General features: G+C 26.0%; 6 protein-coding genes across 11 annotated transcripts; 4 read left to right on the plus strand and 2 right to left on the minus strand.

Annotated features, from left to right (window-relative positions):
* The first annotated feature begins 15 nt into the window (after nt 1-15).
* Nucleotides 16-2,325, plus strand: LOC122530133 (rac guanine nucleotide exchange factor JJ-like). The gene is made up of 8 exons (XM_043656816.1): nt 16-323; nt 395-525; nt 617-838; nt 904-1,090; nt 1,175-1,587; nt 1,665-1,802; nt 1,869-2,021; nt 2,095-2,325. Exons 1-8 carry the CDS (start codon nt 227-229, stop codon nt 2,251-2,253), a joined length of 1,500 nt encoding a protein of 499 aa, XP_043512751.1. The 5' UTR covers nt 16-226; the 3' UTR covers nt 2,254-2,325.
* An 853-nt stretch (nt 2,326-3,178) lies between these two features.
* Nucleotides 3,179-10,257, plus strand: LOC122530135 (1-phosphatidylinositol 4,5-bisphosphate phosphodiesterase gamma-1). Of its 2 annotated transcripts, XM_043656819.1 has the most exons (21): nt 3,278-3,310; nt 4,270-4,465; nt 4,689-4,806; nt 5,309-5,458; nt 5,545-5,683; nt 5,792-5,954; nt 6,028-6,341; nt 6,416-6,622; nt 6,693-7,113; nt 7,186-7,497; nt 7,583-7,764; nt 7,863-8,040; nt 8,116-8,181; nt 8,244-8,432; nt 8,511-8,732; nt 8,836-9,042; nt 9,119-9,500; nt 9,559-9,698; nt 9,784-9,895; nt 9,966-10,028; nt 10,104-10,257. In XM_043656819.1, exons 3-20 carry the CDS (start codon nt 4,797-4,799, stop codon nt 9,977-9,979), a joined length of 3,408 nt encoding a protein of 1,135 aa, XP_043512754.1. In that variant the 5' UTR covers nt 3,278-3,310; nt 4,270-4,465; nt 4,689-4,796; the 3' UTR covers nt 9,980-10,028; nt 10,104-10,257. The 2 variants fall into 2 exon arrangements, with proteins under 2 accessions (XP_043512753.1, XP_043512754.1); XM_043656818.1 differs by lacking the exon at nt 4,689-4,806 and having other exon boundaries at nt 3,179-3,279.
* A 1,398-nt stretch (nt 10,258-11,655) lies between these two features.
* On the minus strand, nt 11,656-13,646 carry LOC122530141. Of its 2 annotated transcripts, none has more exons than XM_043656834.1 (4): nt 13,495-13,646; nt 12,614-12,721; nt 12,232-12,503; nt 11,656-12,140 (listed from the first exon to the last, which is right to left on the minus strand). In XM_043656834.1, exons 2-4 carry the CDS (start codon nt 12,714-12,716, stop codon nt 11,853-11,855), a joined length of 663 nt encoding a protein of 220 aa, XP_043512769.1. In that variant the 5' UTR covers nt 12,717-12,721; nt 13,495-13,646; the 3' UTR covers nt 11,656-11,852. The 2 variants fall into 2 exon arrangements, with proteins under 2 accessions (XP_043512769.1, XP_043512768.1); XM_043656833.1 differs by having other exon boundaries at nt 12,232-12,509; nt 13,495-13,645.
* Nucleotides 13,647-13,662: 16 nt separating this feature from the next.
* Nucleotides 13,663-17,177, plus strand: LOC122530142 (ferritin subunit). The gene is made up of 5 exons (XM_043656835.1): nt 13,663-13,951; nt 15,745-15,866; nt 15,955-16,116; nt 16,231-16,371; nt 16,436-17,177. The coding sequence occupies exons 1-5, from the start codon at nt 13,882-13,884 to the stop codon at nt 16,589-16,591; spliced, it is 651 nt and encodes a 216-aa protein (XP_043512770.1). The 5' UTR covers nt 13,663-13,881; the 3' UTR covers nt 16,592-17,177.
* Nucleotides 17,178-17,803: 626 nt separating this feature from the next.
* LOC122530140 (aurora kinase C-like) lies at nt 17,804-20,543 on the plus strand. Of its 2 annotated transcripts, XM_043656832.1 has the most exons (5): nt 17,804-18,017; nt 18,094-18,161; nt 18,308-18,899; nt 19,075-19,600; nt 19,719-20,543. In XM_043656832.1, the coding sequence occupies exons 3-5, from the start codon at nt 18,322-18,324 to the stop codon at nt 19,815-19,817; spliced, it is 1,203 nt and encodes a 400-aa protein (XP_043512767.1). In that variant the 5' UTR covers nt 17,804-18,017; nt 18,094-18,161; nt 18,308-18,321; the 3' UTR covers nt 19,818-20,543. The 2 variants fall into 2 exon arrangements, with proteins under 2 accessions (XP_043512767.1, XP_043512766.1); XM_043656831.1 differs by lacking the exon at nt 18,094-18,161.
* A 234-nt stretch (nt 20,544-20,777) lies between these two features.
* LOC122530137 (nuclear valosin-containing protein-like) lies at nt 20,778-25,504 on the minus strand. Of its 3 annotated transcripts, XM_043656821.1 has the most exons (12): nt 25,418-25,504; nt 24,750-25,059; nt 24,210-24,425; nt 23,894-24,148; nt 23,432-23,773; nt 23,138-23,357; nt 22,772-23,054; nt 22,240-22,681; nt 21,981-22,148; nt 21,584-21,910; nt 21,289-21,513; nt 20,778-21,219 (listed from the first exon to the last, which is right to left on the minus strand). In XM_043656821.1, exons 2-12 carry the CDS (start codon nt 24,921-24,923, stop codon nt 21,094-21,096), a joined length of 2,778 nt encoding a protein of 925 aa, XP_043512756.1. In that variant the 5' UTR covers nt 24,924-25,059; nt 25,418-25,504; the 3' UTR covers nt 20,778-21,093. The 3 variants fall into 3 exon arrangements, with proteins under 3 accessions (XP_043512756.1, XP_043512757.1, XP_043512758.1); XM_043656822.1 differs by lacking the exon at nt 25,418-25,504 and having other exon boundaries at nt 24,964-25,123; XM_043656823.1 differs by lacking the exons at nt 24,750-25,059; nt 25,418-25,504 and having other exon boundaries at nt 23,894-24,144; nt 24,210-24,334.
* Between the last annotated feature and the right edge of the window lie 40 nt (nt 25,505-25,544).

A 25,544-nucleotide genomic window follows, 5' to 3' on the forward strand; every position in this document is an offset into this window, starting at 1 on the left:
TTGATACGTTAATTTTTAATTTAAACAAAATATTTGAATGATAAAAATTATTACAAAAAGCTATCAAGTTTTAAATTTTGACAAATGTAATATATTGCAGAATCGTCTGAAGTTAATGTAATAACGTACATGTATAAATTCATACGAATAAATTATAATATATTCAAGGTATAACAGTGATAAAAGACATTATTTGATATCATCAATTGTTGCATCCTTTGCAATTATGAATTCTCCTAGATCACCACAAACACCTCTCAGTTCTGAACTGAAAAAAATTATTAATGATAGAAATGTCCTAAGTATACGTAGTCGTATGAAAGGTATACCATTAATAATGTATGATTTTATTAGATAATTGTAAAACATGAAATGTAAAATATTGTGCTTTCAGTTCTCAACAATCTAAATGAAAATAATCAAAAGCAATGTGAGGAAAAGAAAAGAAATTTAAGATTCCAAGCCATTCAAGAAATTTTAACAACTGAAGTTACATATTTACGGCAATTAGAAATCTTGATGGAGGTATTATTTACATATTTACAGATATTATATTTATATTATTGTAATATTAATATTAAAGGAAAACATATAAATTCATGTATATTTTTTTCAGTATTTTATACAACCTATAATAGAAAAAAAATTGTTAAATCATAGTTTACTTTCATCACTGTCTGAAAACATAAAAACATTATATAATGTTAGTGGAGAGTTAATAAAAGAATTGAAACAAGATTCAGAAAATATTGCAGGTGCATTTCACAAACTTGCACCTTTTTTTAAATTGTATTCTGTTTATGCCTATGATTATGAACAAATTTTATCACTGCTACAGGTACTTGTTAATACATTAATCAATTAACTAAAAAATATTACTATGTAGATAACTTTTTGTTATAGACTAAACAAGAAAATGATTGTGAATTTAAAGATTTTGTTAGTAAACAAGAAACAAGACCAGAAGTTGGTAGAAAATTATCTTCACTGTTAATTACACCAATACAAAGGGTACCTAGATACAAATTACTTTTACGAGAAGTTTTGCAACATACATCTAACAAACATAAAGAATATAATCTTTTACAAGGTAATTATAAAATAAATATAATTGTAAAATAGTGTCATAAAAACTATTTATATACTAAATGAATTGGTTGTTTCTACCAAACAGTATGTTTGGTAGAAGTAGAAAAAGCTGCAAGGCATATAAATACCTTCATTGAACAATATGAGGAATCACAAAAACTATTAAAACTTCAAAAATGTATTGTAAATCCAATTAATTTGGTAAAGCCTGGTAGAAAATTAATTAAGGAAGGAGCATTAATGAGGGTCTCTAGACGAGGAAACTCTGCATATAGAAGATATTTTGTTCTTTTAAATGACATTTTATTATATTGTAAGGGTGATCCACAAAATTCATTAACTATATGTTGTGTATTACCATTAAATAAGTGTAAAATTGAGTCTGTTTTGAGTGGTGGATTGTTCCGTGTTACTTGTTTAAATGAAACACTTTTACTTTATTCTGAAAAAGATGATAGCAATTTATGGATAACAGCAATACAAAGTTCTATAAAGAAGGTATTATTAAAAGATAATAGCTTTTGTTATTTGAATATTGCATTTAACAACTTATCTACATTATCTTTTTATTTCAGTATGTAGAATGTAGACAAACATTAAGAAAGGATAGTAGTTCAAGAAAACCATTAAGGCATAATGACCTTAATTTATTTCCATCTGAAAATGTACCAATAATTGCTGGTAAAAGGAAGAGATCAAACAAAGAAACTGAGGTGTGTATAATAATTTTAAAATTGAAATTTATTCAAATAAATTCTAAAAGAATATTAAATTAATAGATTAATCTAGATGCATCAAAAATTATGTATCTGAAAAAAGACAATGAAGCAGATGCAGATATACGATCTGATAATTGTTTGATACTTTTAAAAAGATTTAAAAGCAATGATGATTCTAAATACATTAAATCTTATGAACAAAAAATTAATTATGTAAGTTTTATAAATTAATGCAGATACAAAACTACGTACATATAATGATAATTTGTATACAATTTCATTACAGAAAATTGCAGATAAGGAGAATGTATATTTTACAAAACACAGTAAAGTATGTTCTATCCAATCTGCAAATTTTGAACAAGAGTCATCAACACTCAAATCCATTAGTGAATTCTTTACATCTCTTGGTTCTTCTTTAAAAGAATTTTTTAGATTTAGGTGATATATTAGTTCATAAAGTTGATAATAAATTTTACAAAGTTTCAAAAGAATTCTTTAAAATCCAAGGTTCTTTTAAATGTAATTTGTACATATATGTATATATATCATAAATCGAACAAATTTTCATACACAAAAAAAAACAATTAAAGGAATTAACTTGTGGACTTTCCTAATTATATATTTTTAATTAAATTTTAAACTTCCTTTCTATACTCCACTTAACCCATAAAGTGTAGAAAATATTAAAATAAATATTTAAATTTAATAGCACCTGTATTTTACTGATAGTAGCGCCATCATATTGAAATGAAGTACCTATTATAAACAATTAGTCAAATATGTAGAAATTCATAAAATAATATCATACAGATATTAATTTTTAAAAATGAAAACTGAATAATTCAAAACTGAATCTTTTGGTTTATAAACAAAATGTAATTTTTTAATTTCATCATAGGGAAGTTAGTTCTATTATTTCGTTGCTTAAGTGGCGCTGGTTTTAATATACATAAGTTGAACAAATTTTCAATTTGCTAGAAAAACTAATTAACAGGATCAATTTTGTGAAATTACTGTTGTCGAATCGTCAGATATGTTTTATATTCTAAAACGTAGTATGTTTATGTGGAAATGCGATAAAATAAATATTGACTTCATTATTGACTTAGTTAATAATTTCACCATGACATTTACTGATCATTCGTTTGAATATAATTTTTACGCTCGCCGCTTTAAATTGTAAAAAAACATGATAAAACTTTCAATTTTTTACACTTTATAGAATCGATGTTTTAAATCGTGATACATCAAGTTTTATAAGATGATAGGTCTATATACCGTGTATCCAGTCCGTGGTTATAATCAATCATAAAAGTCTTTTTTCGCTACAACGTGTCACAACAAATCGTAGAAGACATTAATTTTTTTTGAGGTTGGTATTCTAGAACGAAAGGCACAAAGTATACTATATAATGTCATATCTACTTTGTTCTTAGTCAATGAATTAAAGAAATATTTCTAACCTCAGGTAGGATAAATCTTTAAGTGTGTAACATAAGGTAGAAAAACAATAAAAGTTTATAAAAAACATAATATAAAACATATATGCAAAATAAGTACTATGTATTTTATGTTATACTATTAAGAACAGTCACGTTTTTTTAAATATTATATTTTATAATATCTAACATTTTCGTATATTTAATGAACAAATATTTTTTGTTTTTAAATTTATTTATTAGAGTATAATATAAAATTTAAATGAATTTTATAGTAAGTTATGTTTATATTATTTAATAAATTACAAATTTATATAATAATGTAATGAAAAAGATTATTTATTTAAAATTAATATGTGTAATCTTATATTTAAAAAACAATTAAAAATTAGTATGTTTAAAGAAAATATAAATAAAATGTTAAGAAGATTCTTTTTCTCAATCAAAATACACATATGGCAAGAAACAACAATTATAAATGTTCACACATATATCAAAATAACTACAATAACTAAAATTGTTATCTTTTCTTGAGTACATATTTACAAATAGAATGTTACAGTTATCTGTATAAAATAAAATATATAAAAAAAAGTTTTATGTTTTATATATATGTTATTTATTTACATATGTAGTGATATTATAGAGTTGTTTAAAAAACTTGTTCAAATCTATATATATATATTCATAACATATAGATAGTTTTGTTTTTTCACAAAGTTAAAATTTATGCATATGTATTTAATATAAGTACATTTATAGTTAAATTAATATAATGTTTATATTATAACTTTAAATATAACAAAGATTATGTTGTTTATTTAAAATTTAGATTGTAATAAGAAACTTTTTAAAAATAATTATATCTAAATTTAAATTTACAAATTAATAGAACTTAAAATTTTTCTTAACTTTTTCATTTTAAATTTTCAAATTAAATCATTATTGCATCAAATTTTTTTGATTTTGTAAATCATGTATAAAATTTATTCACATAAAATACATATGATTTATTATAGAAAACCTATAACATTTTAAACATGAATGGTATAATACCTGAAATGGAACAAATCATCAGTCAGCTTGAAAGAGGAACTGTAGTAACAAAATTTTTTTCAAGAAAAAGACCAGAGAAAAAGACTCTTATGATAAAAAGAGAAACTAGACAAATTGTATGGTCAAGGAGTGCAACGTTTAGACCTTTTGATGGTTCAGGTAAAAACACTTTGGTCTTTTCAAATATTTAAAGATAATTATAGTAACATTATATTTTTGTCCCAAGGGAACAGTAATAATTTATTAATACACATGTATTGTAATATTGCAATATTGATTGAAAAAGTATAAGAGGACTAATATATTTAATCATTATTTTATACATTCAAAAAAATACACATTTTACAATACAATTGATATAAATTTTCACCTAACATTTTAGGCACACATTTTGCATGGTTATGAAGATATATCTACAGCAAAAATGGGCAAAATTATCTGAAGATACTATTTATAGGTCAAAAACCTGAAGGAAAGGTCCTTGTGAATAATGTATATGGGTGAGTTTATATGACAAAGATACAACTAAATCAGTTAATGATTTGCATCTCATATGCTTTTGTGTACATGTTTTATATATCATATTGAACAATATTTTTTTCTGACCTGATTATTATCCATTTTGATAATATTGATTTAAATTTATAAATATGTGCATACCTTGGTGGACATTTCCTTCATTTTTGGTCTACAAACAAATATGCCCATGGATACTGTTGATATATTGATCAGCCCCATTGGATAACATGGGTATTTGATTGGATCTAAATCTTTTATGATTGTTATATTACAATAAAGCATGCATATGTAACATAATGATTGAAAAAATGATAAATATTTTCTAAAGTTACTCTTATTCCTTGCCTAATGTTTAAAAGCATATTTTTCCATATTACATTAACGTATAATATTTTATATATATATATTATACTGTGTTTTATTTTTGTAAATATATTACATACATATATAGATATTATATAAAATTTTGCCATTTGATTTTAGTTGAAATAAGGGAAATCAAAGAAATTAAAGTAGGAAAGCATTCTAAAGATTTTGAGAAATGGCCAGAAGATGCAAAAAGGATAGAAAATCTTAGGTGTTTTGTTGTGTATTATGGTTCTGAATTTCGTCTTAAAACTCTTTCAATTTCTGGTAAATATATTTTTAAGCTTTTATTCTGTTTAACAATGTTATCTACTGTGATTTTATAAATGTCTGTTTCTATATATTGATTTTAGCTCTTAGTGAGAAAGAATGTGAACTTTGGGTGAAAGGATTACGTCGTTTGGTTCAAGATACTATAAAAGCTCCTTATCCTTTACAAGTTGAAAGATGGCTTAGGAAAGAATTTTATGCAATGGAAAATTCAAGAGAAACGTAAAAAACTGTATTTTATATATAATTTTAAGTTATTTGTATTTTATAAGTTAACTGTATTTTATATATATTTTTAAGATATTTAATTTGATATTTCACATTTTATAGAGTTACTTTAAAAGATATAAAAGCATTTTTACCTAGAGTTAATTGTAAAATAGCAACAAATAAACTTAGAGAACTTTTTCAAGAAATAGATACAAGAAATAGAAATGAACTTGGTTTTGATGATTTTGTTGCACTTTATCATAAACTTATCTTTGATCAAAATGTAAGTTTTTTATTTATTCATATTTCTAATATTCGTCTATTTTGTGTTATCTACTATTTTTTTATTTTTATAGAATCTTACAGATTGGAATAAATTACTTAATTATTCTAAAACGGGACAAATTGTTACAGTCCAAGAATTTCAGAACTTCTTAATAACTGAACAACAAGATCCTTTAGGAAATAATGAGGTTGAACTATCATGTTTTATTAGAGATTATTTACAAGATCTTCAAAGAGATGTGCAAGAACCACATTTTACATTTTCGGAATTCATCGATTTCTTGTTTTCAAAACAAAATTCTATTTGGGATCCAAAATACTCGCATATTTATCAAGATATGACTAAACCTCTTGCACATTATTGGATAGCATCATCACATAATACGTAAGTATGATTTTTCTTTTATAAAGAAATAAATATTATAAAAATAAATCTATTTGTATAAAATGTTTTTGCAGATACTTAATGGGAGATCAAATTAGCAGTGAAAGCAGTTGTCAAGCTTATATTCGTGCATTAAGAGCTGGATGTAGATGTATAGAACTTGACTGTTGGGATGGACCAGATGGAATGCCTTTTATTTTTCATGGGCACACACTTACTACAAAGATTAAATTTTTGGATGTTATTAAAACTATCAAAGAACATGCTTTTTCTACCTCTGAGTAAGTATAAATAATTGTTTGTTTAACTTCTCATTTTAAAGTTTAAGATATAAATATATTTCTTATGCAGTTATCCTGTCATTTTATCCATTGAGGACAATTGTACTTTACCACAACAACGTAAAATGGCAATCACAATGCAAGATGTATTTGGTGATATGTTATTAGTTCAACCTGTAGATAAAAATGAAACTTTTTTACCATCTCCACATGCACTGAAAAGAAAAATTATATTGAAACATAAAAAATTACCTGACGGCGTAGAAGAAACATCATTTCTTATTCGAAACGATGAAAGCAGACAAGAAATGGATCTTAGAAATACGGTTAAAAATGGCATTCTTTATCTTGAAGATCCCGTTGACAGAGAGTGGAATCCACATTTTTTTGTATTAACACAGCAAAAGTTATTTTACACAGATACATTTTCCAGAACTCAAGAAACTGAACATGACGATGATGAAGAAGCTGTAGTTCGTCGACCTACCGATGTATGTATACACAATACGTTTTAAATAAAAAATTTTATTATATTGTATCACTGATTGATTATCATAATATAGGGAGTACCAAATGATGAATTACATTTTGGTGAAAAATGGTTCCATGGTAAATTAGCAAGAGGTAGAGAAGAAGCAGAGGAATTACTACGACATTATTCACATCTTGGTGATGGCACATTTTTAGTTAGACAATGCGTTACATTTGTTGGTGATTATTGCCTTTCTTTTTGGCGCAAAGGGAAAGTAAATCATTGTCGTATTAAGCTCAAGCAAGAAATGGGTCAGACACAATATTATCTTATTGATACGAATTGCTTTGATAGTTTATATAGCTTAATTACACATTATCGCAATCATCCATTAAGAAGTCAAGTAAGAATAAATAAAATTAAGAGTTGTAATTAATTTTGATATTATAGTTTTATTAATTGACAATTTTTTTGAATGAAATAAATAGGAATTTTTAATCACACTTCAAGAACCTGTTCCACAACCAAACAAACATGAAGAAAAAGAATGGTGGCATGCTGAATGTACTCGAACTTTAGCTGAAGAAATGTTAAAACGAATTCCTACCGATGGTGCATTTTTGGTGAGACCGAGTGAAAAAGAAAGCAATTCTTATGCTATATCTTTTAGGTAAAATGTTTGAAAGTATTTATTTAATAACATATAGTAATTGAAAATATTTATTTAGTAATACATAATTTTTTTTTTTCATTTTTATTTTATTTCAGGGCAGAAAAAAAGATTAAGCATTGTAGGATTAAACTAGAAGGACGATTATATACTATTGGTACTGTACAATTTGAAAGTTTGGTTGAATTAGTTAATTATTATGAAAGGCATCCATTATATAAAAAAATTAAATTAAATCATCCTGTAAATCAAGATATTATTAGAAAAATGGAATTGGTATATAGTGTATTTTATATTTTTATTTATTAAGTTATTGTTCTTAACGTTATTAAATTATTTCATTATATTTAGGATATAGATGACGGATCTGTTTATGGTATTCCTGGTTATATGGATCCTACTAGTTTTACATCAAAAGTAAGTTAATTGTAAAATAATAACATATAAAAAAAGTGAAAGATACTTAATTTATTTTAAAGGTGACTGTAAAGGCTATATATGATTACAAAGCAAGAAGGGATGATGAATTAACATTAGTAAAACATGCTATAATAACAAATGTACATCGACAAAGCGGTGGTTGGTGGCGAGGAGACTATGGCGGTAAAAAACAACATTGGTTCCCTGCTAGTTACGTTGAAGAAATAAAACCACAAGAAAGTCAAGATGTAAGTAATTTTACTTCACAGTATCAAATAGCAATTATTATCATTAAACATGGTTATATGTCTTATTTTTACTTTCAGTCAGCAGATTCTATGATGTTTGGTAGTCTACAAAAAGGCTCATTGGACATCATGGGTGCTGTAGTTGAATTAAGAGTAGGCGGACGACCCGGATTAGAATGGATATTAAGAATACAAAATCCTAGTATGTGTTCAGTATTTGAAGTAGCAACTTCATCGAAAGATACAGCACTAGAATGGATGTCCAGTATTAAAGAAACTGCTCAAAATGCCAGTGTCAGAGTAAATACATGTTTTTTATTTTTAAAAAATGATCTAATAATAATTGAATTTAAACAATTACATGTATTCTAATTTCTTTCTTTCTTTTTTTTTCTTTTTTTAGGAGAATCAACATAAAGAAATGGAACGTGCATGGAGAATAGCTAAGGAAATGTCTAATTTAATAGTTTATTGTAGATCCGTCGCATTTAATTTAGATAGAATAAAAACAAAAGGTTTTATATTTAATGAAATGAGTAGCTTTCCTGAGACAAAAGCTGAAAAACTTATGTGTCAACAAGAAAACAAATTTTTTATAAAGTATCATCAGGTGCAACAATATAAGATTATAATAGATCTGATTTTCAAATTAAAAGATAAAAATATTTACAATTATAATTTTACAGATTCAATTTAGCAGAGTATATCCAAAAGGACAACGTATTGATTCATCAAATTATAATCCTGTGCCAATGTGGAATGTTGGTTGTCAAATGGTAGCACTGAATTATCAAACTGGTGATAAATCAATGCAGCTTAATCAAGCAAAATTTAGAGAAAACGGCAACTGTGGTTATATTTTAAAACCCGAGTTCATGTTTAGAGATGATTTTAATCCGTATGACAAGAATTGTTTACATAGAATAGAAAGTCTTAAGTTTTCCTTAAAAATTATTGGTGCAAGACATTTAATCAGATCAGGCAGAGGCATAGCTAGTCCTTTCATTGAAATTGAAATTATAGGAGCTGATTTTGATTCTGGTACAAAATTAACAACAAGAACAATACGTACGTATGAAAATGTTTAAATATTAATCTGTGGGCAATAATAAAATTAATATTATAGCTGATAATGGATTCAACCCCATGTGGAATGAGTCTTGCGAATTCGAAGTTTTTAATCCATATTTCGCATTCATACGATTTGTTGTACAAGATGAAGATATGTTTGGTGATAGTAATTTTATTGGACAAGCCACTTATCCCGTATGTATAAAGCAGTATCTTTATTGTTTTTAAATTATTAATTAAGTATCTTATTATTTTTTAATACATTTATTTCCATATTTAGGTTCGATGTTTGCAACCAGGATATAGAAGCGTTCCATTAAAAAACAATTACAGTGAAGATCTTGAACTTGCGTCATTATTAGTACATCTTCGAATTACATCTTCGGAAAGATGTAAGTAAAATTTTATTGTTATTTATTTTTATTATCTTCTTAAATATATTAATATATACAATTATTGTAGGTACATTCGCATAATTTATAAAGTCGATAGTAAATTACGGGCTTTAAGATATGTATCAGAAAGGTAAAAGTCCAAAACTTGTTCATAAAGTAATACTTACTTTTATAATATTGTGTAATACAAATTTTATTATTTTAGGTTATTATTTAACATAAGTACTGTTACATGAAATGCTTTAATGAAAATCTGTAATTAATTGAAATATTATCATAGAAGACTGGTTATTTACAAAGATGTAATTCTTCAAATTAAAGTCAATAATTTAAGAATATTATACGTTATGTATAATATCGAAAGCAAAATAGCTACTATAGTATTGAGAAAATAGATATTAAAGAAGAGTGAATATTAAAAAAATGTAATAATATCTAAAATGTGACATATTAGAGATGACATTTTTAATATATATTTTTATTTAATTCATAATTCATGTAAAAGCAGTGCTTAATGTAAAAAAAAATTGTGATTTAGTCTAGATTATCTTTAAATTTCTCATGTAAAAAATAGTAGCATATCAGTATATCTTTAAGTTATATTATACTGCTTCTTTCTTTCAGACAAAAAAATAACGTATGAATAATGAGATTTTAAACTATGACATATTTTAGACTGAAGTAACATGCACAATACGCTTGTAATTCATTTAATTAGGAAGGTATTTTCATATTAATACTATTTATTTATTGTTTCGAAGTTTTAATTTTACAATACATAGTTTTAATTTAACAATATATAAAAAAAACTAAATGACGAGATATTGTGTATTGCATTTCGTATAAAATCATAAACTTTCGGCTATATCAAGTGAAATATAAATGTTTTTATTTTTAGATAATATAAAAGTTATGTATTCAGTAGAATAGAAAACAAAAAAAAAGCATTAAAAACTGTTAATTAAATTTACGCATTTTTTAACAAATATTACGTAAGAAAATGTTTCATTTTTCTATTTTTTATTTTCATACGTAACTATATATTTTATATCTTATAAAATTTTTTTTATCATCGTTCCTATCGATGTAAAGTTTTATATTTAAAAAAAATATTACTATAAATTACTTGTTAAAAAAAAAATGGAAGTATCTGATATGTTAAACACGTTATTTGTTTTCTTCGACTTTGTGCTTTTAAACTATAACAAATAAATCTATTTTAATTTTAATTGAAATTTAATTAAGGAAAATATAATTTTTTATAAGAATGAAAATATGTTATACTTACAATTAGAGTAATATTTAGATAATGTGCCTTCATTTTATAATAGATGATTTAAATGTATCATAACAATGATACTACTGAACAAATTAGCCTTCTAATCTATTAAAATGATAAATTATTCCATTATATACATATTAAAAATATGTTAAACATAATTAAATGTTATATACACAATCAGTTCATAAAAAAAAAGAAAATATCATAAGGCATTATTTGTTTATTGTTAGATATATTTTTACAAAAAAATTAAGCATAGAATTTCCTTACTATAAAATCAAACTTTAATTTTGGAATTAAATAAAATTGTATTAATGGCCAAAAAATGTTAATTCTTTCTTATTTGTATATATTTAATAAAATTCGTTTTTTTTTTTTTTTACCATCATCTTCTAATTATAACTTACTTTCAAGGAGTTCTTGCCTATTCCTTAATACTAATTTATGTAAAATAATGTAATAATTAAAAATACAATTCATGAAGTATACACTTTATTAGATGAAATGTATTAAAAAATAATATATATATTCATTAATTCTAAATATAGAATTCTGCATAACTGAAAAAATGATGTTTTGTTATGAACAAAACTTCTTCATATAGGGAATTTTTAAAATAATGGTAGATACAAAATTCTGATTTATACTCTTTCAATTTCAGTTGTAAACAAATTACAAACTTTTCTTAAGGTATTCATCAAACAAAAATATAGCTACAGATGGATCATCGCCAGTTCTTAACAAGTTCTTCAAATCATTTGTATAGCCTGCTAAATCTCGAACACGATCAGCTTGTGGTTCTAAGAATTTTTCTTCGATGTAATGAGCAAGAGCAGCATCATCTTCCTTATTAATTTGTGTAAATGTAGAATGTATACGCAGAGCTTCATTTGCAAGCTGCTTTTGTCTATCAAGTGCTTTGGCTAAACTGTTAAGTTCATTCAGCTCTAATACATTTGTCTAAAAAAAAATGTATAAAATTAATAACTTTTAATATTTTTGTCTTTTTTATTATATAATTATAAATTATAAAGTACAAAAATGTACATACAGGTTTCACAAAGCGTGGTGATTCATTGAAATTCATTATATCACCTCGTTTGGTGATATATTTGATTGTATTAATTGCATCTTCCCACATTTCATCAGAAAATTTACGATATAATTTTTTAAATCCTTCACGTTGATCTTCATAATTTCCAAAATAACTAGACATTAATAAAAACTCAAAGCTGATTCCAATATTAGCATTTGCATATGATTGAAGATCAGTTAAATGTTTTTTAGTATATCCATACTTTGCATTACAATTTGACATCAATTCTCTATCTAAAAATTTAAATATTGGTATATTTAAATATATAAATTTAAATATCAGTACACAAAGAAATTTCAATCAGAATGATTTTTTAAATATTAAATACTCTTATCACCTGGTTTTGGTAGAGAGTTACAAGCTGCACCTACATCAGTATAGCAGGTATCTTTAGCAAAGACAACTGCTAGAAGAATGGATAATATTCCAAAGAACAGCATGTTCTCTGTAATTTTAAGTAATAAATAAAATAAATATTTCTAATATTATCTAAATATTATTTATTTTTATATTATCAATTTATTGAGAAATACTTTTAACAATTTCAAAATACATTCCATGTACACAAACAATGATATCATTACTAAATTTTAAATAATATGCGTAATTAATGTCATGTTTATAAGAACATACTGAATTGGTAACCGAAAAACGACAATAAAAATATATGATAACCCAGTTCCGAATAAAAATACCAATACAACTTAACGATGTTGATTCACACAATATAATCTATGTACGTTACGCATCTATGCAGAAAGAAAAATTTATAGTCCAATCTTTATAGATATCAAATACTCCACACAAGCATTTTCGTCATTATACTTTTAAATGCGCAATATCTTGCGTATCAAATGATAATGAAATAATATATATTTAAAAATATTCGATCTCGTAACAGCATTAATTTAATTTTTTAATTATACTGGGTGATTCACATACAAACCATTTTTCTTTATAAGCCAGTTAGAAAAAAGTTGAAATTAGGAGATAAATTGTTCAAAATGGACTATATGTATATTGAACTTATACAAAAAAACATGAACAGGATAAGTTCAAGATAAGTAATCTACCTTTAACTATTTATTTATTTTTTTTTGTACTATTTTTTCCTAATTTTAACCAAAAAAAGGATATGGTTTATTGTTATTGTTATAATTTGAATCATTCTGTATAACAGAAATAATGATATAATTAAAATTATTCATATCTACGTACCTACTCAAATGATGTATTCGTTTAAAGGAAAGCAACGTGAATACTCTCGCTTCGACGTTCTTCCAACAATGAACATCGAAGAACCACATTCGTTGGTAGTTTTTCATGTAGTCATAGTCAGCTGATAGGCAGAGCGCATGCGTGATAGAAAGGGAATAGAAAATTCCAGTTACTCCCTGTTGATTAAAGTACGAATGATACGCATTTGTTGGTCAATTATTAAATAATCGATGGCCGTACATCGTGTTTAGTTCACGCACGTTCTCTTATTTAGCTTCACTAAAGGCAGCCTTCTATACCAGTGTGTATAAAGGTTGCTACTGAAACAGGCAAAATTACAAGTACTGTCGCGATTTTTTAAATTACAGCCTCTAGAAAAATTCTACGATGAAGCTGATTTACGTTTTTCTCGTCGCTTTCCTTTACATCGATGGATCATTAGGAGATAAACTTAAATGTAAGTTTATTATTTTTCTTACAGTATTTGCTTCAAATCTTTTTTTTTTGTGACACTCATATAAAACAATTGAGGTTAGCATGAGATTTCTCGATAGATTCCATTGTAGTTCCTTATCTTTTCCATTTTTCAAACGGATATTATCCTGCATTGTATTTCCTGAAATGATATCAAATATATAGATATGGTGTGTTTATTAATTTTAGTATAAATTAATACCTAATAATACCGCGAAAGAACGTAATAGTAATTTGTTTGTGTCGTATGCAACAACTTAACGCGTATATTTTTCGGAAATAATTGCTCAAAGGGTATTATATGTATGTAAGACATATTGTACATTATTTTTTTTAACGTAAAATTGTAATACGTTTTAAATAACAATAAAAGTTAAATGAACTTCAGATATTAGTAATCTGTGTTATTGTAAACACCTCTGTAGTTTATGTTTTTTCATACATATATTAATTTTTATATAATATTGTTCATGGATGTACAAAAAAAACTGTGAAGAAATATATACATTTACAAAAATATAAATGTAAAATTTTAAAATAATTCATATATTTTTTCTGTGGGGAAAGAGCATGAGTTTGCATGTTATCTCTCTTTGTCTGGCTTTTAGTCATTTTAGATAACTGAACTTATTTGTCACAGAATATGATTTCACAATTCTCAATGTGTCATTATTCATATTTATTTCATAGTTCTCATTGTGTTATTATTCGCATTTACGAGCATTATCAGAAATTTATGTTAGATGTTGTGAAAATGATTGAAATTATGATGCAATTTTTATAATATAAACTTTTTAAATTTCCTCGTTCATTGAATTATTTATTATATTACTTTATTATGTACTTTTACTGTGTATTTGTGTTTTTGAAATAAACATTTCAGATATTTCATCATTATTCTTATTTATAAAATATTTATATAGAGCAACGACAAAATTTTATTGCAATATCATTCATTATTAATAATCACATATCATCATTAATAAAATAAAATTATTAATAAAAATATTCGTAAAATATTTGATGGATAATTTTTGAAGTTTCAGAACAAGTTAATGGTCTTTCATGATTCTAGGCTATTAATTAGTAACTGTTATTGACAATCTTATTTGTACAACGATAACATTTGATAAGCTTTACGTGACAGTATAAATGTATTGATTACTGCATGTTCTAAAGTCCACATTCAGTACAAGTGTATTATTGTTCCAAGAAGTCAGATAATTTAATCATAGCTACTTTACATCATTGACTTCCTTTTGCATTATCTTAGAAGTGGTGTTTGTTTCAATCTTAAATAAAAACATTTCACATTCATTCAAATAATGATATTTTTTGATATTAATTTCGTTTTTTTATAATTGTTTTGTTATATTAGCACATTGAAGTTGAAAACAATATTAAAAATTAAACACTAAAATAATAATGACTGAAACACTCTGCAGCTGGCTAATTAGTGTTATTGTAATTATAAAAGATATGAGAATATAATCTTATCCTAAAGATAAGTTTGATAAATTGTAATCATTGATTTATTATCTATTTATGATTAATTAAGATATCTACAATACGGAATTACAAAATATTACTATAATATTTCAACATATTAAAAAAAAATATTACATGTTTTTATAATATTTTTTATTACTTTTATCCTTTTATATTTCTTTCTGTATTATTTAGGAGTTTGATAAATTATAAATTACTATATTTTTATTACAAATGAATACTTAATTGATATTAATTATCTAATTTTATTAAATTGATTATTTGTAGGTACAGTACCTATGCCTCAAGGTATATCAGACACATGGCTGGAGATGGCTAATTCATGTGTTGATCTTTTAAAATCTCAGGTGGAAACTGAGATTAAAGCTGCTATGACTTATCTGGCAATGGTAATTGCATTTTTTCATTATTTTATGTTGTATTTCATTAAAAATATTATATTTGTATTTATTTTATTTATATTCTACTTTATTTCAGGGTGCTCATTTTGCTCGTGATTCAGTTAATCGTCCTGGATTTAGTAAATTCTTCTTTGAATCTGCCAATGAAGAAAGAGAACATGCAATAAAAATTATTGAATATCTATTAATGCGCGGTCAATTAACAGATGATGTTAGCAAACTTTTAAGTAGTCGTTTGGTATGTATCTAAAATTATTTTACTTATCTATTTATTCAATAGGAAAACATTATTATAAATATAAATTGATTTTATGTTGCACAATATCATAGAATATATAAATATTATTTTTAGTTACCATTGCGTGAAACTTGGAGTAATGGCGTTGGAGCTCTTACAGAGGCTCTTGAATTAGAAACTAATGTTACAAAACAAATTCAGAATATTATCAGAAATTGTGAGAAGCCAGATAACAGCAATTTCAACGACTATCATGTAAGTTACATTATCAGGTAAAGTCGTGTAGTTTATTTCGTTGATCCACATTGTTTAATTTCAGCTGGTGGACTACCTGACTGGAGAGTTTTTAACTGAGCAATACAAAGGGCAGCGTGATCTTGCAGGAAAAATTTCAACTTTGGGCAAAATGATGACAGCACATGGAGCGCTAGGAGAATTTCTATTCGATAAGAAACTTTTGAATAATGAAGTTTAATTTGTACTTGAAGCAACAAAAATTTTACTTTTATTAAGCATATATGAAATTATGGCCATATTTAGAATGAATCGTGTATATTAGGTGCGAACGGTAAAGTACGGTTGTTAATTAAAGCTTTAAGAAGCAATACCTATTTCTGTATCTAGGATGCTTTTTGTGTTTTGTTTAGAGGCAATTTAATTTTTTGACTGCAAACTTTATTTGTAAGGTAATACTACTTACAGTATTGCTTACTTTTCATAAAAACTATAAATATTAAGTCGCCTATTATTTCGTGCTCAATTACAATTGTTATACTAATAATGCATAAAACACGTAATTGTTAAAAGACGTATATTTTTGAAAGAGACAGTTTCAAATTAACACTGCACTGTCTTGAAGGAGATTTGAGTACTATATCGTTTCCACCTACAGAAATTTGGTTTAATTTTAAGTTAGTATCAAAAATATAAATTGCGTTCTATATAAAATATTTTTCTAAATGTGGTCTATAACATAGACATAAGAAACTCTGTTTACAAATGTTTGTTAAACTATAATGAATATATTACTCTTACCAAATAAATGAATATTTTAAGATTCATATAGAATAATGCATATTTTGTTCACTAGTGTAATATAAAATATAAAAAATAAGCTCCTTTTATTATAAGATTAATCTATGGTATTTTGAACCATGCCTTGCAGAACAAATTTTAATTTTCATAAAGAAACTTCGCATTTGTCATAATTGCAGTCAAATTGTTTTAAAAACAATTATAACATTTACATTGATACACATAGTGATAAGTTGTATTCTATATCTTAATTTAAATTAATAATGCTAAAAGTAATAAATATGAACATTGATCATTAATTCAATATTGAAGATATGTAAAATAATAATAAATAAAATTTTATTATAGCTATTTATTTATAAGACTATTTCACAATGTCTAAATAGAATCTGAGCAAAAAAGATAGATCAAAAATATCTTATTATATTTAGTTATCAGTATATATCTATACAAATTTGAATTCCAACCTTGTGGTTCTTCGTAATATCAATTTTAAGAAGTATATATTACACGAATCTTGGCGTGATAAATGTAGCGTAGCCAAGGCAATGAGTAAAAGGAATTTTAATAAAACTGATTAAATATTATGATTAATAATTATCATTGGTAATTATTTTAATCACTTACTAATTCGTATTTATTTTTGATTTGCTATGAGAAACGACATTGCCAAGTATTTCTTAAAATTAACACTTTAGGGAGCCACAATTAAAGCTGTGACGATTTATAACAGAGTTGAACATCTTGTAATTTATACATATGATTTTACATTCTGACCAATCAGAATAAAGTATAAGAATTCGTTATTTTGAAACAGTATTGAAAGTACGTTGTTTGTGGAAGAATTTGTATTTACTGTTTTAAACGTAAGTTTTTTAATTATTATTATTAATTTTCTAGAATAGTATATAAAATATTTTCAAAATTCATTGTGATTTTTAGGTAATTTTTAAAAGTACACTGTACTTCTTTTCCTTAAGTATTGACTATGTAATTTTAATGCAAAATATGTATGTATTTATACGAAGTTTCAATTCTTTTATTAATATATAAAGAATTTTTATGTCATTTTATAGTTTTTAATCTTTTTAGTGTGTAGTAAATTAATATTTTATAAATAGTTTTCGCTTACTACTCGTGTCATTTATAATTATAGACGATATTCAAGCAATGTTGGAGGATAGAAGAACTGATTCTCAAACATCTAAGACAATTTCTCAAGTTCAAAATAATCTTAAACAATTAACAATATCAAAAGTGAACACAGCATTAATTGAAAATACATCAAAAAGTGTAAAAAATTCAGATAATACAAACAATCAACATAGTATTTGTTTGGCAAATATCAAGCAAAATAAAGAAAACCTTTCTAAAAAGTCAACAGAATTGATGCCGCCACCTAAATCATCTGTATCTCATAATACAATAACATATGTACCAAATACAACTAATGATAAGGAAGAAAATGAAACAAATCTTAAAAGAACATCTAAAAAGAACATAGATATTGAAAATAACGCAGAACAAAGTAATACAAACAAAAAAGGTCAAAGTGAAAAGAAATGGGTTTTAACTGATTTTGATATTGGACGGCCATTGGGAAAAGGAAAGTATGGAAATGTTTATTTAGCTAGAGAAAAGAAATCAAAATTCATTATTGCTATGAAAGTACTATTTAAAGCACAAATACAGAAAGCCGATGTAGAACATCAAGTTAGAAGGGAAATAGAAATTCAAACACATTTAAGGTAAAAATTCCACTTATTTACAATAAAAAAAATATCGACTGTTATTACAAAAATTTTAAATTTGCATTTGACTATCATTAATTTTTATTACAATATAAATGATAAATGATATATTTATCAGATGAACTGATAAATATATAAATAAAATAAATATATCATTTTTATGTTTACCTAGGCATCCAAATATTTTAAAAATGTATGGGTATTTTCATGATGATAAAAGGATATATTTAATTTTGGAATATGCTCCAAATGGAGAATTATTTAAAGAATTGAATGCTCAACCAAAAAAGCGTTTTGATGAAATTAGGACAGCAACATATATATCTCAATTAGCAGATGCTTTAAAATACTGTCACAGTAAAAAGGTGATACATCGAGATATCAAACCTGAAAATTTATTACTTGGTATAAAAGGTGAATTAAAAATGGCAGACTTTGGATGGTCTGTCCATGCCCCCTCTTCTAGAAGAACTACTCTTTGTGGTACTTTAGATTATCTACCACCAGAAATGGTTGCTGGGAAAACACATGATCATACTGTAGACTTATGGGGACTTGGTGTACTTTGTTATGAATGTTTAGTTGGTAAACCTCCTTTTTTATCTGAATCTTACGATGAAACATATGTAAAAATCAGAAAAGCCCAATACGAAATTCCACAATTTGTCAGTGAAGGTGCTAAAAATTTAATATCTAAGGTGAGTTACAATTTTATGTTTATAACAATACATGATTAATATTAAATTAAATAATTAAAAAATTTGATTATTAAACAAAAGTAGTAATAAATGATAATTTTCCATTTTTTTATTCTAGTTATTAGTACTTGATCCAGCTCAAAGATTACCTTTAGAAGATGTTTTAAGACATCCTTGGATTGTACAAAATCGAACGACAGAACCATATGTACCATAATGAAGTAGCTAAATTGATAACGTTCATTTTATCTCATAAAACAGTTATGTTTTCATAATAAAAAATCTATTTGAGGTATTTTTTTATATTATTCCTAATATTAATATTCAATTATTTCATACATAAAATAAAACATTATATAATTTAAAATAGTGCTCTATATATTTCTAACAATTATGTTTTATTACTAATTTAATTAAAATACAATTTTAATGTAATCAAGTATTTAAGCTTAATTTTTGCCATTTAAGCTATTATATTTATATCAAACTAAAAAACAAGTGGTGATAATATTTTATATATAATAACGAGACAGAATTAATAGCTATAAAATTAAAAAACTTAATGTATAAGATTACACATTTAACACCTTGACGGCCGCACATTTTTCACGTCGCCTTCAAGTTGCTGCCGGTGCATGTCACGCAGATTTTTATTGCCTACCACCGCGACATTTACGAAGTCATTCGTAGCATAATAAGTAATTACAGTATATTTATTGATAAAAAAAAGGATTAAACCGATTATTACTTTTTTTTCTATTGCATAGTCTTATATTTTTAATAAATTAAATAATTTGTGGCCTAAAATCATTTTTGTACGTCTTATGAAAATTGTGGTACAAAATCACGTTTTCAAGACGCCGGCCGACAACTGCTGGCGAGAAGTCGCGTACATGACAGCGGCCGACAATGTGTTAAGTATTTTTACACGAATATCTTTTATGACTTACGATGTATCTTTTATGTAATACATATATATAAAAGTATATAAGTTAAAAAATAAAATGACAGTTGTTTCTTGTAGACAAATAAATTAAATAAATTGTTATAAAATGTTTTTTATTGACAAAATCGGATCATAAAATTTTTATTAGATTTTATGTACATAGCAAATAATCGACTTAATTTTTCTTTTGTTATTAAACTAAAAAAATTATTACCATTACTCAAAAACATAATTGAACATAAATATGATTTATTTTATAGAAATATTATATTAATGACAAAGTTAAAATACAATACAAAATAAATTTTGTACTCTCCTACACTTAAAAAATCAAGAATATGATCAACTTTTATTTGAAAACAAAATTGAGATTTAGTATGTTACAGTTGCACTTTTGATCGTTAGAGATAAACACTAAAATGTCAACTATAAAAATAATCTTAAGGCGTTACATTATATATTTTTTGCGTGAGGTTCACTGTCATCTGCTTAAAAGTACTTTGCAATGGAAGATTTTTTACATACTTATTTAGGATTTATTTTTACTTCACGTTTCCATAGGTTCCATAACTACATCTACCATAGGTGTATCTATTGGAGTTTCCATAGGTGTATCGTCGGATTTCTTTTTAATCGAATATAATCTTTTTAATTTTTCATAATGTTTAATATCCTACGAGTTATATATATTTTTATTAATAAAATATTTTATTATTTTTATTAATGAAACAAACGTATTTACCTTTTCTTGTACGGACGGCCTTATTTTATCAAATGCAAGTATGATATGTCGCATAGAGATTTCTGGTTGTCCTGAATAATGCATATCCATTAATTCTTTTAATGCTTCTATTCCAGCTTCTCTAATTAAAGCAGCTAAATCGGCTCCAGTATAACCATCGCATTTATTGTTATATCCTATTTCTTTAAGATCTACATCTGCAGCTAATTTTGGTTTAGTTGAATTCTGTAAGCACAAATTTAGTTTTAAAGGAAGCACATTTTTTAGGAACGTTTTTACAATTATTCGATAAAACCTTTGTTAATGCTCTTAAGATATCAACGCGATCTGCTGAGGTAGGCAAATCAACATATAAAATCTTATCTAATCTTCCTGGTCTCAATACTGCTGGATCTATAATATCAGGACGATTACTGGCAGCCATCAAAAATACTCCTTGTCGTTCTTCCACTCCATCCATTTCAGTCAGCATTTGATTTACAACACGCGAAGTAGCCGGATTATCACCTTCTGATCGCCTGGGACACAATGCGTCCAACTCATCAAAAAATATAACGCATGGAACAGAATTTCTAGCTCTAATAAAACACTGCCGAACTGCTTTTTCACTTTCACCGACATACTGGAATAATAAAAATAAAGTATTTAGTAATTGAACTTTATAACAATATTGCAATCATCAAAATTATTACCATATTTAAAAGCTCCGGTCCTTTAACGGAGATAAAATTAATACCAGCCTCATTTGCAATAGCTTTAGCTAATAATGTTTTCCCACAACCAGGTGGACCACATAATAGTACTCCAGTAGGTGCTGTTAATCCTAAAGCTGTAAAATGTTCGGAATGTCGAATTGGAGCCTAGAATATCAAACAAAAAATATTTTACATGTTTTAAATATATCTAATTATTTCAATTATAATCCAATTAAATCAATATAAATATATTTACAAGTATAGCCATTTGTAGTTCTTCTCTAATATCTTGTAATGAGCCGACATTATCCCATGTAACATCAGGTACTGTTGCAAAACCTTCCCTTTTGGCTGATGGCTGAATAATACGAAGGGCGGTTTCAAAGTCACTGTGTTCAATGGACAAATTTGATAATCGCTCTGAAGAAAGTGGCGGATCATTACGTAACCAAGTAAGTAACCCTGTTAAATCCGGAGATTTGGAATTTTCTTGTATTATATCCATCTCTAAAGTTGCTTGAAGACTTTCTGTATTATTTGTGTTATTTAACTTAGGAACATTATTTTGATTTGAGGTAGATGGTTCAATTGTTACTTCTTCGATTAAATTATTAGAATTTTTAAAACTTTCAACTTTTCTCTCTTCTGGAATTTCTGAAGATTTATTATCTGGAACCGACTTCAAATCTTCAAGTATTCTAATAAAAACACAGGAATATAAAAAATATACTGACTGATCATATTGTAAATTAGTTTTTAAAGCACTTATTAAATACTGAAACAGCTACCTATCCACAGCTGCCATAGCTGCTTCTCTAATTAATGCAACTAAATCGGCTCCGACAAACCCTGGTGTAAGTGAAGCTATTGTTGATAAACTAACATTTGGCGCAAGTGCTACTTTTTCTGTATGCACAGCTAAAATTTTTGCTCTTGCATCTCTATCTGGTATCCCCAGGCATACTTCATGATCAAATCGACCAGCTCTCCTTAATGCAGGATCCAATGAATCAGGCCGATTCGTTGCTCCAAGTACTAATACTCTGGTACCATTTTCTTTTAAACTTAGTTCTGTACAATAATACATTTTCTTCTTGAAAAATTATTTTAACATTAATGTAATTTAGTGTAATTCAATTATAATAATAACTTACCATCCAAACATGATAACAGTTGAGCAACAATTCTTCTTTCCATTTCTCTTTGAGCTGTGGCTCTGTGTTGTGCTACAGTATCTATTTCATCTAAAAAGACTGCACAAGGTGCTATTGCAAGTGCCTGTTCGAACAATTCTCGAATTCTTGCTTCACTTTCGCCTGATACACCTGCTATTAATTCAGGTGCTGCTACTTTCAATAATGGTATACCTAACTCCTAGTTTTTAAAAGTATAAAATAAATAATCGAATAAAAAGTAAATTAACTATTCATACTAAAACAGTATCTTACTCCTGCAATAGCATATGCCAATAAAGTTTTTCCACATCCAGGTGGACCATGAAGTAAAAATCCTCTTGGTGGAGATATACCAAGTTGCTTAAAGATTTCTGGATGTTTCATATGTGCAAGTAACTTACATACAGTTTTTAAAACTTTATCATTTCCTCCTATGTCTGCAAATGTCACTTTTGATTCAGAAATTGGTATGCCTTTAACTCTTTTTATGAACATAAACTGGCTACTATCATCTTTATCACGTTGTCGTTTTTTTGTGGATTCTATCATTGTATTTGGAATTGTTGTAGTAGGTGCTGTTGTCACTGTTGTAGTTCGTTGTATTTCTTTACTAGGCTACAAAAATCAAATCAAGTATATGTATAAAATGTTTTTGGTGTTGTCAACATTTTGACATAATTGCATTACTTGAAATAATAAATTCAAGAAATCTAGTTGGAATAAAGTTAAACTTACTGTTTTTAGTTGTTCAACAACTTCCTTAACATGTGCAGGTTTTTCTGTACCTGAAGATGGACCTGGTTTTTGTTGATCTTTTTCTACAACCTCAGGTTCATTTGTTTTATTAGAATTTGATTCTACTTTGCTCACATCGTCATCACTGCTAATGTCTATAAGTTCTTTATCACTGGAATTTCCATTCTGTTTGTTTTGTGAGTTTTTATACATTTTTAAAAGCATTCCGTCTAACATAGTATTTTGCGAATCTGACTAAAACCAATATATTTTTTTTTAAATTTGTTACATTGTATTTAATACTGTAAATAAATACCTCAACATCAACTTCTTCCTCTTCATCTTCATCATAAGAAGGCCATTCACGAGAATATTTCTCTGCAAACATTTCTGTTAGTTCGTCGTATGCTTTACGTACTAATGCTCTGAAAGGACCTCGTTTTTTAATACGGTAGTCTCTGTACTTTTTTTGTAAAGCATCTGCCATTTCATTAACATCAATATAGACTTTATTTTCATTCTCATGCATGTACTAAAATAATTAAAAAATCAATTATTCAAAAGTATTAAAATCACATAATAATTACTCAGAATTAATGTTTATATTAATATTAGTAATAATTCATAAAATTATATATAATATTGAGAGGAGATAAGGATGTGCAAATTGTGAAAAAAGACATAAAAAAGAAGACATGAAATGCAGGTTTTTGAATAGTTCACATAAAGTTATTGCGTATTATATTTTCAGATTTAATACATAAATTTATCCTGCAAATTGCATAATATAAAAAATGCTGATTTTAGATACTCGGTTAACTGAAAGATGATAAATATTGTAAAGTAACTAAATTACCGTTTGTACACGTGTAACTAATGTATCATCCCGCAATTTGTGAGAAGAATCAGTTTTGTGTTTGTTATTCATAATTTTTGATTTATAATTTCCACTAGATCCTTGTAATGGAATAATATCAATTGAAGGATTCAATTTTCCAACCTTATGCATTTTTCTAACGTCAGGTGTCATAAATACTATTATAAAAATTAAATGATCACTTTTAACTCACAATTCTAAAACACGTATTATCATGTACGTATTAACATTCTGTATACATGAACAACTGTGTTTTTTTGATTTCAGAAAATTTTAATTCTCCGAATACCTATAACAAAAAGTAGAGGGTACACAAGTGTATCGGTGAAGTGGAAACAATTTCCCTAGTAAATTATTTTACAGAGTTAAGGATAAAAAAGAATAATATATAGAGTGGAATGCAACCAACGATCATGCGAAACTATTATTACATTATGAGAAGCTATTATTATACTATTTTGCTCTATAATCTATTAATTTACAGAGTATATTTCATAACAAGAAATTTCAACTTTTGTATGATAATATTTATTTTACTATTTTTATATGTTAAAATACTTTCGCATAATCTAATTGTAAAAAAAAAGGTTAAATTTAATTAAAGAAATGAATATGAGTTGCACATCTGTTTATCGTATAATACTTACACATGCGTGTTTCGTGGAGAATGGAAAACGAGAACGTTTCAGTATTTTGTGAAAGCTTCGTACCAATTGTACTATACTTCTCGCCACAACTAGTCGACGACATACCATCATGGCGATGGGTTTCGGT

This window comes from Frieseomelitta varia, unplaced genomic scaffold (assembly GCF_011392965.1).
Source record: "Frieseomelitta varia isolate USP_RPSP 00005682 unplaced genomic scaffold, Fvar_1.2 scaffold_330, whole genome shotgun sequence".
Lineage (NCBI taxonomy): Eukaryota > Metazoa > Arthropoda > Insecta > Hymenoptera > Apidae > Frieseomelitta > Frieseomelitta varia.